Raw genomic sequence first — 19,172 nt, forward strand, 5'->3', positions numbered from 1 at the left:
TAAACAACAAATTAAATAAAGGTTAAAAAAGTGGAATAAAAGGGAATAGAACCACCAGCATATAATACTGTACACACTGCACTCTGGCCGGGGGCAGGATGGAGCGGCAGACGTCAGGGGCACGTGATCCCCGAGTCCCTCAAAGGGGTCACGGCGGGGTGAATAAAGCAATCAGTCTTTTCGTTCTTGTCATGGAACAGGCTGCGGATAAGACTGACACCCATGTCCTTATGATCCAAAAACTTGTTGAAGCCGTGCAGTGTATTCGTGCACATGTCGAGGGCAGCGAGTGTGTTGCAAAGCTCCACATACCTCGGCAGTGTGGTCAGCATCGGGTGAGTCTCGCCATGAAGTCACCCAATGGACTGGCTTGCTTCATGGGTGTGAACGCACTCAACACAGACAAAGCTTTATCTCCTTGAGACAAATGAAGAAAGTTACGAGACATATGCATGCTAAATAATAATTAACAATGAAATAATAAATTTTGTCAGCTCAAGGAAGTGGTGCTCGGGGCCCACCTGAAGGTTTTTTTTTTTTCTGTTGCTTTCAGCTATGACTTTGACAGTAAACACGTTAGAGAAATTGGGTGGGGGGGAAGGAGCTGCAGTCACTGAAAAAAATCATGTCTGAGCTTCCAAAACCGAGGGAAGGGTCACGGATCATCAAAGCCTCAAAGAAATCATCCTACAAGCCAACCATCCAAGCCTCCAAGAGAAAGCCAGCAAGCACAAGAGACTCAAGACAAAGGTAAAAAATCACAGAGCTGCTGGCAAGATCAGGCACGAAACCGATGGTGGCACGGGGGCGCGAGTCCCTACGTAGATACTGTATTCCCTGCAATACTCTCCACTTAGACGCCATGGGTTAGTTTTACAAAGACCACAGAAAGTTGCCACGTCTGGCAAACTCTAAGTTCACGCAGCAGTGCGTGAACCCTCTCGTCTCAAGATACTCAATCTTTCAGGTTACACAAGCCTTTGCCAAGGAAGCCCATGGATGAAGTGAACTGATCGATCCTGCTGAGAGCTGTTCGGGATGGTAAGCGTCCCGGCTGAAGTAATCATCGGGCGGAGGGCAGGGGAAGGGGGAGTGAGAAAATCCCCTGTGTCCTCCGGTGATGATAATTCTTACCCTTTAGATGACGTAATGGTTATTACCGTAATTTAGGAAGAGGAAACGAAGGCAAAGGGTGAAAGTAGAGGTCACGGATATTCTCATTCTTTTCTATTGCTAACAATGCCCGACTCACTCCTGCTCTGCCCTAACTACATCAGAAACAATGGATGCCCCCTTACGCGTGTGTAAAAAAGAAAAGAAGGAAGGATAATACGCGAAGGTACAATAATCTAAACTCAAGCCATTAAGCCTTGTAAGAAAGAATCACCAAATGTATCTTGAATTTAAAATATCATTGATGAGTCGGCGGCGAGGACTGCCAGCGTGCGTGCATCCATGGCTGCGGCAAGGATCCTGTACATGCTATGTGCGGCCTTCATACTTCCTATCTTTGTATAAGGCGGCAACAACTTCCCCGCATTTTTCTCCTGAACTTACCTAGGTTCTCGCTCTCATTTCCCAGTCTTTTAAGCGAATGTAACCATTTTTCGGCCACCTTAACCTTTCCTTCCATCTATAATACATGCCTTTCATTTTCTTTTTACTTTTTTTCTGAATTCTTGTCTCTTTTCTGCTTTTCAGCATGTTCAATGATCGTTGCGTTTGCCTTGCCTTTTCTTCTTTTCTTCTTGTCTTCATACTGTAACTTTCTTATCTTGATTTTTTTTTTTTTCTTTTCCCCCCTATACTGTAGATGCTAAGCTCTAATTATCTTCCTTTCTCCGTCTCTGAATATTGAGGAAACATCTCTTCTCCCTTGCTTTACAAAGCTTAAACCTTGCACAAGACACAAGTACTTTGACGTTGGTAAAAAATAATGAACATCTAGAAGAAAGATGCCCACATCAGGCATCGCAATCTCAAATGATTTGGTGTTTTATCTCAACTACTTTTTATAGGCTCTACTTTAAGTTACTAAGGTTTCCTAAGACGTTTTCAGGACTCTTAGTATTAAATGTAGTTTGACAAGGATTATACATCACGAATGGGGGAAAAATTGAAACTTGACTAATCACCCGAATGCGACTAAACATGTGGCATTTAAAAATGGTTCTAATTAGTGCCTGAAGCTTTTAAAGTTACAGACCTAAGGAATCGAGAATGCCAAGCAACGAAAGAGTTAACGATGCCTTGACACCCGGACATAAGTGTACAAAATCTCTCCACACTTCCCAGGTCAGCGCTGATCGCCCTCCTTCAAAGGTTTCTCCACACACCCTGGCACCGCTAGCTACACATCAGTCTTATCATATCCCATTATTGTAGTGCCACTCTTTGAGATTTACCGCATAATTTTCAGACATAACTCGTCTCTTTAATGTTCTAAGTAAAAAGAAATCTCCTTACAATGATAATAATTATAATAACCCAATAGCTTTACAATTCTGGCACAAAATCCTGCCAAACTCCCTGATCCCTAGTTAGCGAGACTGAACGCTTACTGTGCACAACAACTACACGTACAGCATTTGAAAACTTCCCTTGTCTAATCATCTTCACCACACATCTTTCCTTCTTCATCCGCGTTTCCTTTCTTTCTCCTGATCCATCCTCGTCTTCCTCTACATTTTTCCCGACACCCACGCCGGATGACGCCACAAAGACTAGTGTCGGAAGAACCTCAATTTCACCTTCACCATGACTAGGCACTGCCCACTCGAGAGAGAGAGAGAGAGAGAGAGAGAGAGAGAGAGAGAGAGAGAGAGAGAGAGAGAGAGAGAGAGAGAGAGTCTGTGTGCGATTCGTTACTTGTTCTCATCAAACTATTACAGTCACGTAAATATGTATTAAAACAGGGCCGCGCAATCTAAAGGCCAACAGACATCAACCGCCGTGAACCTCCAAGTGTGCAAAGCTCCACCTCGCTGACGCCTCCTCTATCCCTCAAAAAGACGACCCTCACCACACAAAGGATAACCATAAACATTCCTGCGATGCAAGACTCGGTTCATAAAGAACAATTAAGGAATCACATCCGGGAGAAGGAAGTAATAAGCTTTGCCTTCACTCAAAGCAATTATTATTTATCACTTTCCGCCACCTGAACATTCAGCTATCCGCGAGTCAGCGTTACTTTGATCTAATATTTCTTTATATAAGTGGGATACGAAAATGGGAATCTTAAAAATAAAAATAAAGTAAATAAAAATTCAATAATATAAATAAAATATCACGTGTCCATTTGAAAAATGGATCAAATTTTGTATAATCCTAGTATATGACTGCAGTGAGAGAAACCAGTGCGCTGCCGGTTCGCTTCAAACCAAGATTTAATAATTTTTTTCCTTAAACCTCCTTACTTCTAACCTATTCTGGAGCGCTAACTCTGCACATTTTTGTCATGCGTTCCTTCGCTTAAGTAATAAATAAATAAGCTTTGAAATCCCTCAAAAAACGATATATATATATATATATATATATATATATATATATATATATATATATATATATATATATATATATATATATATATATATATATATGCGTGTGTGTGTGTGTGTGTGTGTGTGAATGGCAAGCTGGATTCTGTTTATGAGAAAAGATTGTCTACACCAAACGAGGGCGATGTGTACACACCACGCCTGTCAACACGAACACATGTCACCCACCTGCACAACACAGCAGACAAGTGGTATTCTCCGAAGCAGTGGAAGTGCTTGCTGTAGGCGCCGTTATAATTTCCTGAAAAGAAAAATTTATACATGCTATTTTGATAACGATACCATCGTCACTGACACACACACACACACACACTTATCCTCGACCTCGACGCCTCGCTGCATCTCGATCACGTCAATAAATAGGCACTGAGAGAGAGAGAGAGAGAGAGAGAGAGAGAGAGAGAGAGAGAGAGAGAGAGAGAGAGAGAGAGAGAGAGAGAGAGAGAGAGAGAGAGAGTTGGCTTCCGTAATACTCGTACATGACTTAATGATCCGCCGTGTGAAAAAATGGTGAAAACTAATGAGGCTAGCCCACCAAAGTCACGCTGCCATGTATTATCATCATCAGTAGCAGGCATGACTCCAGAGCATGAAAAACGCCTCTGTGACCGATTGGTGTACTATGTAATTTTTTTTTTTTTTTCTCTCTCTCTCTCTTCCTTTGCACCTCTGCTAAAGCCTGGTGTAGTATTTTAGGTTGCTGACTACAATGATGCCAAAATAAAGGCAACAGTGATGATGATGTCAACTGAATGTATTTTAAAGTTTGTGGTTTACCTATAGATGTCTGACTTCTTCAAGGAGCGGCAGGGGATTGATACACCGGAATTATATACGACCCATGGGCCAAGCTTAGAGTATGGTGTTCATTATAAAAAATAATAGTGAAAAAAATAATAATAATGACGACAACAACAACAACAACAACAACAACAACAATGATAATAATAATAATAATAATAATAATAATAATAATAATAATAATAATAATAATAATAATAATAATAATAATAATATATGAATGAGTAAATGAACAAATAAAAAATCAGTACCAGATGATCATGTATTATTAAATGGGGGGTACCTGAGAACAGCTGCTTCAGACTGTGACAGATGAGGTAGTGGGGAGTAAATGTGGCACAGCAGAATATACATAGATTCCTTCTATTATCTATATAATAATAAAGAAAAAAAAACGCTCCCTAGGAAGTGCACATTATAGGAGATGAGGGAAAGCTGCAAGCCTGCTGCTGTCTTCTTCCTTTCTCCTCTCTGTTGGTTTCCTGTGTCTCAACATAAGGTAGCAAGTGCACCCTGCATTCTAAAAGCAAATCCTCTTACTCTTCACACTACAATACATGCACCATGTACATCCAGCCATGTCAAAAATATTATTCAAAATATGTCTCTTCAATCTGTAAAGTCTTCATTAAGGAGAGGGAGCAAAATCAATGTTTGCTATCAGAGTCTGGTACCTGTATCTACAATCCACTTGATTTCCATCTTGAAGAGCACCTAAAAGCCTTGGTTTGCACTGAGAATATTGCTGATCTGCATCACCAGGCATCCAGAATGAGGCATGCTTGTCATCAAATTGATCCTGCTATTAGATGAACCTCCTTTTTTTTTTTTCTCTCTCTTTTTTTTATGTAGGAGAGGCACCAGCCAAGGGCAACAAAAACTGCAAAAAAAAAAAAGGTTCACTAAGGTACCAGTCCCTGTACAAAGTTAAAAGCATTAGTCAAAAATACTGGTTAAGTGTCTTGAAACCTCCCTCTTGAAAGAGTTCAAGTCATAGGAAGGTGGAAATAGAGTAGCACACAGGAGTTCCAGAGTTTATCTGAAAAAGTGATGAATGATTGAGAATACTGGTTAACTCTTGCATTAGAGAGGTGGACAGAATAGGGTTGAGATAAAGAAGAAAGTCTTGTGCAGCAAGGAGAGGCATGCAGTTAGCAAGATCAGAGGGGCAGTTGGCATGAAAATAACAGTAGAAGATAGCAAACGATGCAACATTGTGGTGATGAGAAAGAGGCTGAAGACAGTCAGTTAGAGAGGAGGAGCTGATAAGATGAAAAGCTTTTGATTCCACCCTGTCTAAAAGAATGGCATGAATGGAACCTCTCCATATATGGAATGGAAGCATTGGTTGACTCAGTATGTTAGGAGTATCAAGAGTCATTTTGAGTACCTTTAAAAAAATGTTATGTTAAATGTTATTCTGAAATATTAAATACACTTGTAAAAACAAATTTCCCCATGATTCCAGACTTCAAGAGCATCTACATTCTTCATAAAACTTACATCTAAAGGAGACACTAAAAATAAAATACATTTATTGATCTAAATACTTATAACACAATAATAATAATAATAATAATAATAATAATAATAATAATAATAATAATAATAATAATAATAATAATAATAATACATCAAAAGTGATGAGACTCCTCTTTCTTGTTTTGTGATTAATAAATCCTGACAGGCAGGAAACTCCACCTCCTGCATTCTCACAAATAGTACATTGTGTAGGCCATGGGATGACTGTGGTCCATTCTGGCAGCATTCATAATATCCTCCTTGGTCACACCTTCTGAGCCATCATAGTGATCAAATAAATCACTGATGTGCACTTTGGCCCTAAAAATCAGAGATAGCAATCAGAAAATTTGCATAAATTTTATATGCTTTCAGTAGATCACATTGCTGAGTCAGTGGCAACCAGTAAACATTTTTCAGTTGCAAACTTTACAGGTGTGGTGATTCTGGTGATCAACATTTGATATTTTATCTAAAACTGACAATCATCATGTTAAACGAAACAAAGAGTTCTGCAAAATGGCAATGGACTAGAATAATGAGCTGCATCTTCCCCAAATAAATGTGCTCACAAATTTGTTTTCCTTCAGGAAAACTTGTACATTGCCCCAGCAGCCAACTGAATAAGCAAAATGTTGAAGTTATCCATGACCACTTTTCTCCCTATGTCTAACATGTTACAATAATCTTACACCAATTGTATGGGATGTTTACTGAACAAAAAAATTGTTTATGTAAGTTAATTCTAGAGAAGATGGTTCCTGCTTAATTGGTATTCTTTCTTTTTTCTTTTCTAATCATACTTACACACCAATAGCTTGTCAGAGATTTAAAAGTACTTTTCTAATCAAGACACTTGTATTTAGCTTCACACACACACACACACGTTTGAACCCCACTAGAACTAGTCACCTCTGGGATTTTTCTGCCGACAAGAAGGGCAGTTACTGTCTCCCCTGACCAGAGATGAGGTGTGTGGTGAGTGAGGTCACAGTCTTACCCAAAGGTCAGTAATAATGAGCTCTGAGCTCACACTGAGGGAGTACTGGGTGGTGGTTGCAGGTCCACTCATGATTGGGCCTAGGTGAATTACACTCACACTCATGGCAGACATTGTAGTACACATATATAAAGAGACATTGGACACTAAATTCTTGCTGGAAGTTTGCCTACATTCAACCTGTTCCTAAAAAGGGTGACTGCTCTAATCCCTCAAACTACCATCCTATTACTTTAATTTCCTGCTTATCTAAAATTATTTAATCTATCCTCAACAGGAAGATTCTTCAACATCTATCACTTCACAACATTCTATCTGATCACCAGTATTTGTTCCATTGAGGTTGTGCTGCTATACTGATCTTCTGGTTTTCCTTAATGAGTCTTGGTCATCCTCTTTTAGGGATTTTGGTGAAACTTTCGCATTAAGTGAGCCTTTCTTTTTATTAAAAATCTTTGTTGCCCTTGGCCAGTGGCCTTCTTACACACACATTTTTTTCCATGAAACAAAAAAAATTTTCAACAAAAATTGTAAAACACAGGTGTGTCTTATGCAGAGATGTGTCTGATACACTGGCAAATATGGTACCCATCCCCTCTTCTTCAATGACACTCAACTGTCTCCCTCTTCTACAATGAACATCATTGGTCTGTCCTTTACTTATAATCTAAACTGGAGACTTCACATCTCATCTCTAGCTCAAACAGCTTCTTTGATGTTAGGCATTCTGAGTCGTCTCCACCAGTTTTTCTCACCCCTCCACCTGCTAACTTTGTACAGGGGCCTTATATGTCCATGTATTGAGTATGCTTCACATGTATGACTGGGGGTTCCACTCATACCACTATTTTAGACAAGATGGAATCAAAAACTTTTCATCTTATCAATTCCTCTCCTCTAAATGAATGTCTTCAACCTCTTTCTCATCAGCGCAATTTTGCATCTCTTGCTATCTTCTACCACTATTTTCATACTAACTTCTCTTATGATCTTGCTAACTGCATGCTTCCCCTCCTCCTGCAGTCTCACTGCACAAGACTTTCTTCTTTCTCTCATCCCTATTATGTCCACCTCTCTAATGCAAGAGTTAACCAGTATTCTCAATCATTCATCCCTTTCTCTGGTAAAGTCTGGAACCCCTCACCTGCTTCTGTATTTCTCCCTCCTATGACTTGAACTCTTTCAAGAGGGAGGTTTCAAGACACTTATCCTCTTTTTTTACCATTCTATCTGATATCTTAAGGGAAGTGGCAATAAGTGGACCTCTTTTCTTTCTTTTTTTTTGCCTTTAGCCAGTGGCCCTTACATAAAAAAAAAAAAAAAGAGGTTATGATGTTCTAAGCAGTGGAGGTTCATCAGCAGTGCAACTGAAGTAAATTTCCTTTAATTTGAACAGCATATTTGCATGCAGAGTGAACCTGAAGTTCATTTCACGAGCATGTATAAATCACTGAATTCTTTCAGAATTTAATGAGATCAGTAGTATAAATGCATACATATTATACATAATACCAAATAAATATTCAGGTGAAGTACAATTTACAAATACACAAGCAATCCAAAATATGTGTATGCTGGATGAAAAAAAAAAAAAAAATTGGTATGAATGCCACCACAACTGCCTGCTGGTGATAGAAGGCAGAGCCCCTCACATGGAAAACAAAGCTAACAATTGCTCTTGTCACTGCCAAGAACCTGTAAATCAAGCTGTCCCTAATGGTGGAACAGAATGCAATGCTCCTGCTCCACCAGTAGGCACTGCTTGGCCAACAGGAGGCTAACCTGCAGCTTGTCTGACTTGATGAAAACTACAGCTTCATTTCATATCCAAAGGTGTTTAGCAGAGTTGTTGTTTTTTTATGAACCACACTTTACTTCATATCCTTACACATTTACTTGAATTAATAGAAATTTTTCAAGCAAAAGTTAATGCGGCTTAACATATAATCACATTATTTATGTAATTCTGATTTTTTCCTATTAATACAGACTCATCATTCCAAATTTACTTAATTTCAACTTGGGTAAACTGAGACAGGTGTATATAAAATACAAACTTGCATCTGTTACTTACCTGCATCAGCTGTATGACACATGGTTTATTTACTGACATTTGAATAATTTCAGCAAAATAAAGGAATGAAAACTCAAAACCCTGGAAGACCAATACCTGAATGCAGCCAAATGAGCATAGTAGGCTGGTGTTGGTAGAGACACAGATTTGTTGCACCGTGAATACAGGTGACACATGCTATATGTGAGTGTTTCCAGTTCATCCAATGTCATGTTGTTATCATCCCACAACACATGGTAATGTGTAGGTCTTGTTGTACCTTGTATTCCCTAGAAATAAAAAAAACAAGTTCAAAATATACACATACAGCCTTAATGGCCTAAACAGCTTGTTAACTACTTCATAAATCTTGTACACAGAGTTCATTATACTGAAAACTGAGTTTTCTCACTATGTACTAAACCTCTAACAGGAACTACAACAGAATGCAGAATTGTTTTGTCAACCACTTACATATCTGAGTCCCCACCTCTCAACAGATGCAAGCTGAGTGCACTAACCATTACACTATTAGCCATCTGTATGTGCTGGGCACATAATGAAGGTGATCATGTCTGGCATGGAAGCAAACATTCCTCACTTCTTCTCTCACTCTAAACCTTCCAAACCTTGATTTAATTCAGCTTGGTCTCATGCTACCCATGATAGAGAGGCAGCCCACAAATAGTATACGAGTCTTTTATCTCCAGAAACTCATATGCTTTACATTTCTGCCCAGAATCATGCTAAGACTGTTCTTTAGCAACCCAAAAACTCCTTCATCAATAGAAAATGTTAAAATCTTTCCAGAGCTAACTCCCTTCATTGTTCCTGGCACCTAGCCAAAAATATCTCCAATAATTTTTCTTCATCATCTTTCCCTCCTGTTTCAACCTATAACCACTGTCATCTCATCTCTCTCTAAAGATTAACTATTTGCTCAAACCTTTGCTAAAGCTAGATAGATTCAGTGCCAATTCCCCTCTCTCCTTCACTCTCCAAATATTGTGTTTGCACCTTGCCTGGTCAACCTCTTCAAATGCTGTCAACATCTACTTTTCCTTCTTACTGGAAGTAAGCCTGTTTCTAAAAAGGGAGATCATTTCAATCCTTCAAACTACTGCCCTATTTCTTTAATTTCCTGCCTATCTAAAGTTTTTAATCTATCCTAAACAGGAAGATTCTTAAACATCTATCACTTCACAATCTTCTATCTGATCACCAGTATGGGTTCCGTCAAGGCTGCTCTACTGGTGATCTGGCTTTCCTTACTGAGTCTTTGTCATCCTCTTTTAGGAATTTTGGAGAAACTTTCACTCTTGCCTTAAATACATCAAAATCATTTGATAGTCTAGTACAAAGTTTTGATTTCCAAAGTACCCTCCTACAGCTTCTATCCTTCTCTCTGTACTTTATCTCACATTTCCTTTTTGAATGTTTCATTACTGCTATGGTAAAGAGTCACTGTTCTCCTAAATCTATCAACAATGGTGTCCTGGATTCTTTCCTGTCACCCACTCTCTTCCTATTATTCATCAATGATCTTCTAAGCCAAACTTTTTGTCCAATCCACTCTTATGCTGATGATATCACCCTGCACTTTTCCATGTCTTTTCATAGATGTCCAACCCTTCAAGAAGTAAACAGTTCATGCAAGGAAGTCACAGAATGCCTGGCTCCTTATCTCTCTAAAATTTCTGATTGGGGCAGAGCAAACTTAATATTGTTCAATGCCTCAAAAACTCAATTCCTCCACCCATCAACTTGACACAACCTTCCAGATAACTATCCACTCTTTTTCAATGACACTCAACTATCCCTCTCTTCTACACTCAATATCCTTGGTCTGCCCTTTACTATTAATTTCAACTGAAAACTTCACATCTCATCTCTTGCTAAAACAGCCTCCATGAAGTTAGGCATTCTAAGTTATCTCCACCAATTTTTCTCATCCCCCCCAGATGCTGACTCTGTATAGGGGCCTTATTTGTCCATGTATGGAATGTACTTAATATGTATGGTGGAGTACCACTCACACTGCTCTTCTGGACAGGGTGGGATCAAAAAACATTTTGTCTCATCAGTACCTCTTCTATAACTGTCTTCAGTATTTTCTCTTTTCAGTGTAACATTGCATCTCTTACTATTTTCTACTGCTGGTTTCGTATTAACTGCTTTTTCTGATCTTGCTAACTGCATGCCTCCCCTCCTTCTACAGCCTCACTGCCCAAAGATTTATTCACCTAAATTCTGTCCACCTCCCTAATGCAACAGTTAATCAGTATTCCCAGTCTTTCTCCCCCTTTACTGATAAACTTTCTTTCATGAGGGAAGTTTCAAGACACTTCTTATATTTTTTTTCATATTCTTTTTGACTAATCCTCTTTTGAGACTGGTATCTTCATTAGGCCTTTTTCTTCCTTTTTTTTTGCCATCTTTTTGTTGCCCTTGGCCAGACCCCCTTTTACATAAAAAAAAGCAGAAGACACATTGCATATATGTATAATATATATATATAACAAATGTGGAGTTAAGTATGGACTTACTTGATGTGAACATAAATAGAAGTCTCTCTCACTGGGATGGGTGATGCCAGTGTCCACTACTGTTCCAGGGGGAATATTCCTGCACCTTCCAACCCCTTCATCTCTATGACAAAAGAATCTGAAAGGAGTCATACCTATTTTCAGCACAAGACAATCCATAAGTATACAAGGAAAATAATGCATAGAATATAATATCGCTATGTCAATGGAAAAGCAATGAAATATCAATGCAGTGACTGTGAATAATAAGTTCTTGAGATTTGAAAATTAAGAAAACATGCTTGTATTCTCTGCATCTCATAACATGTGAATTAACTACTCTCACACAGATGTGACAGAACAAAGATTACATCCAATACATTCCAGTAAGAGCTTACCTTGTATGATGACGTTTCTGAACAATGAGGAAGGTGATGCCTGGCTTGTAATCCTGACTCAGCTCAGCACAAGCCTGCCGCATGGCCTTCACCTCATGCAGCAACACAGTGATGAACTCTGATTCACTCACTCCATCACGATACATCACTATTTTGTCAGGCCACCTTCTCTGCACTTTTCCATGAGACATTATCAGATTCCTGTACACATATTAAGGAAATGTTAAAGAATTTCACCAGTGGCATTAAGGAATATATTCATAGCATATTTAATTGAATTATTCATGATCACTACAAAGTACACCACGTATTTATAAAGGGTCTTTATGATGAACAGAATTATTCTTTAGAAATATTTGTGACTACTAGAAATAAATCATGCACTTCAAAATATATATATATAATATAGAAAATTACTTTTATCCAATGATGACCATTTAAAACTAATCATTTGCTTCCTAGACCTTATTGATTACAATGCAAGTTCATTACAGTATCCATTCAAATTCAGATATGTGTTTAGGAGTAAGCTCTTCCATACTCATAACAAACACCAGATTTATTATTAACACAATCTACTAAATAGAAAAGAAAGAACATACCTTAAAAAAAATGTACGCAGTATTTTAACATAGCTGGGTGTCCAAAATGCAACATTCTTGTGTAATATTCAGCACTTAACAACAAACCATCAACGTCCAGAGAAACATGGCAACTGAACACCTCCCACATCTGACCTAATTAGCTAATCAAACTAGATTAGCACTTCCTCCTCCTTGCAAAGTAGATCTACCTCTTGAATCCAATCCTGTCTTTACACTGTCCATTCAACTTGTCTGTGGTATTTCCCCCAGCCTTGCACTTTTCATAAAAGACTCATTACCCATGAGAATTAGCACAGTAACTTAATTTCTACTAGAAATACAGAGAATCTCACCTATACTACTCTGAGAGACAGATAAATAGAAAGACTAATAGATACAGCTGGATGGACACAAATAAATGGCAAATACTTCTATGGTTTCTAGTCTTACTAAATATATTTCTTATTCATCAGAGAATGTCACTAACTATATCTTACTTCACCATCTTCTTTAAATCTAGAATAATTTCCACCCGATGATCTTGTGGCATCACTTCCACAGCATACATTGATGCATGCCTGTCAAGAGAGGCAACACAAGCTGCCACTGAAGGAGAAACACCATCCCCAGCTGACGGGTGATTGACATCAGCACCCATAATCATCACCGAATGGCTGAAAATCTAAAAAAAAACAAATGGGTAAATATAACTTATCTTTTACTCTGAGATGTTTAACACACTCCATGTAGCTGGTTATTCTTATTTTCTTTTTGCACTAGAGGAACACATATTACAAGAGAGAACATGATCAAACAACTCCTTATTTTTTCCACAGTAAGAATGAGCAAGTTCTCATAAAAACTTCCCACACAATTATCAAATGTGAATTATTACTGTCAGTGAATCATGGACACAAATTACATTTTTCTGATAAGCTGCAGAATTTTCATACCCATATAAGGATTCCACAATAGCCGGGACATTGTTGTCAAAATCAACACTAATAAAAAATTGAATAAAAGAAAAAGACAACCACAAGACACTCAACACTGCAAAACTTAGTAACAGAAGCATACCTGAGGGCTTGAGGGATTTGCTATGATGGTGTTTATCCCTCCCATCTTAGCATTGATCTTCAGTAGCACACCCAACATTGTTGATTCTTTACACAGCCTCACAGTTGATGCCTGAAGGCACTGGGTGATGATACCAATGTCTACATCTCCTATTTTTTTAAGACGACCTGTTAAAGAAAAAGGGGTTGTCATACATAGTCATGTACTGAACAAACTCCAAAAGACATGGAAACAAGGAAGAAAACACACAAACTCCAAAAGAGATGGAAACAAGGAAGAAAAGACAATGTAGATTTTATGAAATATTCAATGACTAAAGCCTTAAAAATTATTGAAATATGAAAGTGAAATTAAATGAAACATGCAAATATGGTGCACAGTTAAAATGACCATATTTACCAGTGACATAATTAAATTAATTGTAGAAAAGGTTCATCTACTTTTTTTTTTTTTGTGGTCCTATATCTTATATCTGTAAAAATTCTCTAGGTTAAATATACATTCTCTGATATAATATGTCCACATCACCTTATGTTTATTTAATTAATGTGATCATTTTATTTAATGTCCTTATTTTTCCATTATTTGGATGGATGGGAAGTATTTGGAGCAAAAATGTTTCTTTCCCTTAATGGATGACCTATGATTTCAGGGTGACCTTCATCAGGAGAACTGCTGACCACTGCTACCAAGATGCCCATCCCTAAGGCTTACTATGCCAGGTAACACAGTTCCATTGCATTGGATATGTCATATCATGGACTGTTGGGCTGCCAAATCCCTATGCCATCAATACTATTTTCTTCTCCCACATCATAGCAACCATTAATATCCCTGCGTCTTTTTCAGTGATGCACAGTCATCTTAAAACGGACTTAATTCAAAGCTTTCCATCAAATTTCTATGCTTGCTGCATGGCCAATGCTACTATTTCAGTTGTGAGAACTGATGTTTATCTCCCTATGTCTTGGTGTTACAGTTCATAAATACAATGTGATAAAGTGACAATGGGAAATACAGGTTGTGTGGCTCGAATAAAAGGGGATGTTGGGGATATGGTATTTAGATTTTAGATTTTGATAGTTTAGAAAATAATAAGATAATGAGACTGCCCAAGGCCAGTTGATCAACACAAGACAGCTCTTAATATTCTAAACCTCATTGGTTCCTAACCTTTCCACAGTCATTTACTCCCTTTACTCCCAAAAAGAAACTGTACAAAGTTACAAATACACATACTGGTGTTTTTTTAAAGCTGATAAAATTTGCCTATATTAAGTTTTTTAATAGCTTTTTATCAAGTGCAACATAACAAAATTATTACTTAATTTTCAGGTATGATATATTTATCCCTTCCCAAGGGATTCCTCACCATCTAGGATTTTTACCCCTGGCTGAGAATCACTTCCCAGTCTAAAGATCTTTTTATCTAATGGACTCCTTTGGGTCACACAGAAGTCAGATAATAAACTTCCTCTGCTCCTGTTATTGATACTCTTGTTTCTCATCAAATTCTTTATAATGTTTCACATTTAAAGAGTATAAGCTATAAATTCCAACCAGTTTCAGTGTGCAAAACTGGAGCAAAGTTCTCAAATGAAAGGTGGTAAGTAGACAAAGACAAAAGAGGAGCATTCTTCATTGTGCTAAACAAAAGTGTGGCATCTGGAGGAGAGAGAGAGAGAGAGAGAGAGAGAGAGAGAGAGAGAGAGAGAGAGAGAGAGAGAGAGAGAGAGAGAGAGAGAGAGAGAGAGAGAGAGAGAGAGAGAGAGAGAGAGAGAGAGAGAGAGAGAGAGAGAGAGAGAGAGAGAGAGAGAGAGAGAGAGAGAGAGAGAGAGAGAGATTCATGAATTATGGAATGAAGAAATGAAGGAGTTGGAGAGATGGCAGTCAAGCATTCAGGGCAAAGTATGTGCAATGAGTGTTTTTGAAGGACTTTATAATAACAAGAAAGTAACAACACTATTAGCTTGATAGGAGTTTATAATGGAAGTGTATGAATATATGAACAGCAATAAGGGGGATGAAGAAGGGCTTGAAGACAATCGGGTATTGAAAGCTACTAAGAATAGGTGAAATTATGATAAAATCACTCAGGAAGAGAATATCCAGACACCAACTTTTTTTCTAGTGCTTTCTTCTACTGCTTCCACTCCAAGACCTCTTTGCACTGACATTACCCATCTCATGCAGCATGTTTCTACTCTTGTTCATATCAGTCTCCAGTTTATCTGTCTTCTGCTTCCAGCCTTCCTGACATCAACTACATTTTTATATGCATCTTAAAGTAATTTTATTCCTTCAAATTTACCAATTTTTTTCCTATCCTGGCTTCTAGTTTAGCCTCTTAAGAGACCCCATAACATTCTACTCAACTTTACCTCTACTTTCACCCTCCATAAATCTCCTTTCACTCAGATTTTAGGAGTGATGTGCAGAAACACCAAACATTTCATATGTCACATATTCTTACCATATAATTCATCATTTTTATCCAAGACAACCATGATCAGCTGCAAGTCTGGATACTTCCTTTTAAAGTAGATTAAATGTTCCTCAATATGAGCTCTTGGCATATCTTGTATGGTCATAGGATCATTGAGCTCCATGCCATACTCTTTGCCCAGCCTCAGCAGTTGCTCAGTGAAGATCCTACCAATCAAAAAAAGATTAATGAATCCTCATTGTGCATATAAAGCTGAAATACAGTAATCTTCAATATGCCAAACCATGTAAGGGGCAAAAAGATGCCCATGAGAAGATGTATACAGTATGATGTATGTAGTAGTACCACAGTTTAGCACTGTGTACACAAATCAATATGCAGTCACTTAATATGAATTATTTTTCAAATACCTCCTTTCAGCTCAATATGACACAAATCTACACAAACAGAAAATTGCATAAAATAAACATTAAGAAATGTGTAGCTGATTGCATTCTACCTCTTACCTGATGTGTGATAAGCTAACCCGTTCTGTGTTATAATTAAAAACTACCCAACTTCTTATGAGAGCTCCTTGGAAGAATCTGCAGCCTCTCACATCCCACACACCATCATGAGGCTCCACCACATGATTCATGTGCAGCAAAGGAGGCGGCAACACACGGCCAGCAATTCTTAATGGCTGCAAGGAGAATAACTAGAAAGTTGTGCTGCTGAGCCTTTTGGAATGCCAAACTGAAAACAAGACATATGAAAGCATGTGTTTCTACAGGCATGAAGACAAAAAAGGTCTAAAATGTACGTAAGAGATGTAAATAAATAATCTAGCAGAAAAAAAAACATTACATTCTTTTCAATGGTGAATCCAAGACTCTTCAGCACTGAATCTTCTGAGAAATTATTTTGGTCATATAGTTTACATATTTGCCTTCTTCTCTCTGCAGGAGCAACAGCTGCTATCTTCAAAAACTGAGCTATCTCCTGGTCAGCAAGTTTCTTCACTTTTTGTGCACTAGCAATTCTGCAAAACTATAAATTCCAAATATTATTAATAATAGTAAAGCTATTCCTTCAAGATATTTCTTAGCATATACATCATCAGCAATGTAGTGCACATATGATGTTTATCAAGAGCAAACTACAGCTGGCATCACAAGCCTGCAAAGTGCAAGAAAACCTATTAGTAAGAAGTATCTTAAAATATACACAACATGCCAATTTTTCCCAGTGTTATATAAAGATGTATCAAATACAAAATAGTTCAAAACCACAAAAATAGACAGGTTATAAAGCTGGAAAGAAACTGTGTGCGACTCTTGAATACATGTTTTAAATTTCAAGAAACAACTAAAATTAACATGAAAACAGAATAATCAAATCAGTCATACCTCCATTGGCAGAAATATGTTCTTTTCAGATGGAGCAACCTGGACACAGTTGAAGTTGGGAAAATAAAGGCTTTTGCCATGAACATGCCTGAAGTGATCCACCACAGTGATGTTTTTTGTCACACCAGTCTTTTCATCTTTGCGGGGAAAAGTCTGTCTGTTGGCACCTCTCTCTGTGATGGATATGATTTTGTATGTACGGGGAAACATTGGAGAAAGTCACATAAACCTGGAAAGTCATTATAAAACTTACTCATCTTCCTTCAAGTGAAAAAAAGAAAAACAATATTTTTGGTAACCCTGGAGGTTGTAAAGATATATGGAAGAGAAAGAAAAAATCATCATAATGCAGCCATTCTCAAACTGATGGATAAAAGCCAGACATGTCAATTAAACAATGAAATCTTGTAAGATGATTTGTTCAGTACTTTTGTTACAGGTAAAACTGTAACAAAAGCAGTTAACTTTATTTTTTATCTACTGAGACACACATCACATCATGTTTCTGGCCACCTTCTTACCCTCCATTACCTCCTAGTGCTCTCGTTTATTGTGAAGTTCTCTGGGTTTGCCAGTAACCATTACTGTATTACATTTATGTTCCAACAAAGACATTCTTAGTTGACTTCAAAGCCAATTGCCATGAATACAATACAATATTTTTAGTATGCAAGAAGCAGTGACAAAGACCAGAATGATCCATTACACCCAGCCTGGTCCACTCCATGCTGATGTCTGCTTCTCGGAACACTTGTGCAGTTCCTTGACAGAGAAGGCTTCATTTGCATCTGTTCACTGCACCCTTACATATTCCAGTCTTCTGTCTCTTTCATACCTACACACACACACACACACACACACACACAATATCCTCCCTTCTTTTCTTAGTCCATAACTGCTAAGATATAAAGACTGAATAAAAAATAATAACAATCATGTGTTACTGGAAAAGAACAGAAATACTAAAATTATTCCAGTGTAATAATGACCACAGAGAAAATGTAGCATTTTCATATACTCATAAGGCCAACTGTTGAATAAGAAACACTCCTGCCTAAATAAAATTCCTAACACTGAAGAAAAGGAGAAAATTTATCAAGTGATGTACTAAACATACTTTGAGGTCCTTAATTTCCTGCATTAGTCTTCTCTTCCTGTGTGGATCCAGTGTCCTGTGGAGATCTGACTCCTGTAGACTCATGACACCATTCACAAAGTCAAGAAGACTCTGTTCTTTGTAAAAAGCTGCATGTGAAACTGAAAAGTTAAAAGAACTTGGTAATATTCTTACATCCCATACACTATTCCTACAGCTGCATGCTACTACTGATGATGGATGCCTTGCTATGTGGTGTAAAAATTTCTATAATCATAATGACTAAGGTGGAAGGCCAGGAAGTGCTGAAGTAAAGAGAATACTGAAAAAAAAGAGAAAAAATGGCAGAGAAAAAAATGGCCATAGCAAGTTTAAAAGCTGTAGTGACCAAATGATATGCAAATCTTTGTATCTGGCTGGCTACTGGAGGTGTCATCTTTATACAGGTGATTAAGGCACTACTTTAACATAGCTATGGTCCTTGGTTTTACCTGAAGATGTGTAACTAAGTTTTTTTTAATTCTTACTTTACTACTTACAATCAAGATCACAATTATATTTTTTTCTAACTTTAAAATCTGTAATTCAGATATTTGCAACAATTTATCTGTATTCATATCTTACAGGAAAATGTATAAAATACTGTAAAGAGCTTATCTTTAATTAATTCAACTGCTATTTTGACTCTGAACCTGTCCATGGTGGCCAATTCCTTTACTTTTA

The 19,172-nt window shown here is 37.7% G+C and overlaps 1 protein-coding gene across 9 annotated transcripts in view; it reads right to left on the reverse strand.

Annotated features, from left to right (window-relative positions):
• Positions 1 to 19,172, reverse strand: part of LOC135104141 (protein argonaute-2-like) — a 60,967-nt gene that overhangs the window by 29,703 nt on the left and 12,092 nt on the right. For 6 of the 9 annotated variants that reach the window (XM_064011183.1, XM_064011180.1, XM_064011182.1 and 3 more), the window contains 11 exons: positions 18,471 to 18,610; positions 17,354 to 17,582; positions 16,812 to 16,994; positions 16,472 to 16,647; positions 15,993 to 16,171; positions 13,520 to 13,686; positions 12,940 to 13,124; positions 11,859 to 12,059; positions 11,482 to 11,599; positions 9,053 to 9,225; positions 4,610 to 6,203 (listed from right to left, as the gene is read on the reverse strand). In XM_064011183.1, coding sequence (XP_063867253.1) covers positions 6,074 to 6,203; positions 9,053 to 9,225; positions 11,482 to 11,599; positions 11,859 to 12,059; positions 12,940 to 13,124; positions 13,520 to 13,686; positions 15,993 to 16,171; positions 16,472 to 16,647; positions 16,812 to 16,994; positions 17,354 to 17,563 — 1,722 coding nt within the window. In that variant the 5' untranslated portion in view covers positions 17,564 to 17,582; positions 18,471 to 18,610 and the 3' untranslated portion in view covers positions 4,610 to 6,073. Of the gene's footprint in view, positions 1 to 3,728; positions 3,802 to 4,609; positions 6,204 to 9,052; positions 9,226 to 11,481; positions 11,600 to 11,858; positions 12,060 to 12,939; positions 13,125 to 13,519; positions 13,687 to 15,992; positions 16,172 to 16,471; positions 16,648 to 16,811; positions 16,995 to 17,353; positions 17,583 to 18,470; positions 18,611 to 19,172 lie in introns of those variants that run through there. The other 3 variants (XR_010270316.1, XM_064011186.1, XM_064011185.1) reach the window with 3 other exon arrangements.

Source organism: Scylla paramamosain, chromosome 10, assembly GCF_035594125.1.
Source record: "Scylla paramamosain isolate STU-SP2022 chromosome 10, ASM3559412v1, whole genome shotgun sequence".
In the NCBI taxonomy this organism is placed as follows: Eukaryota; Metazoa; Arthropoda; class Malacostraca; order Decapoda; family Portunidae; genus Scylla; species Scylla paramamosain.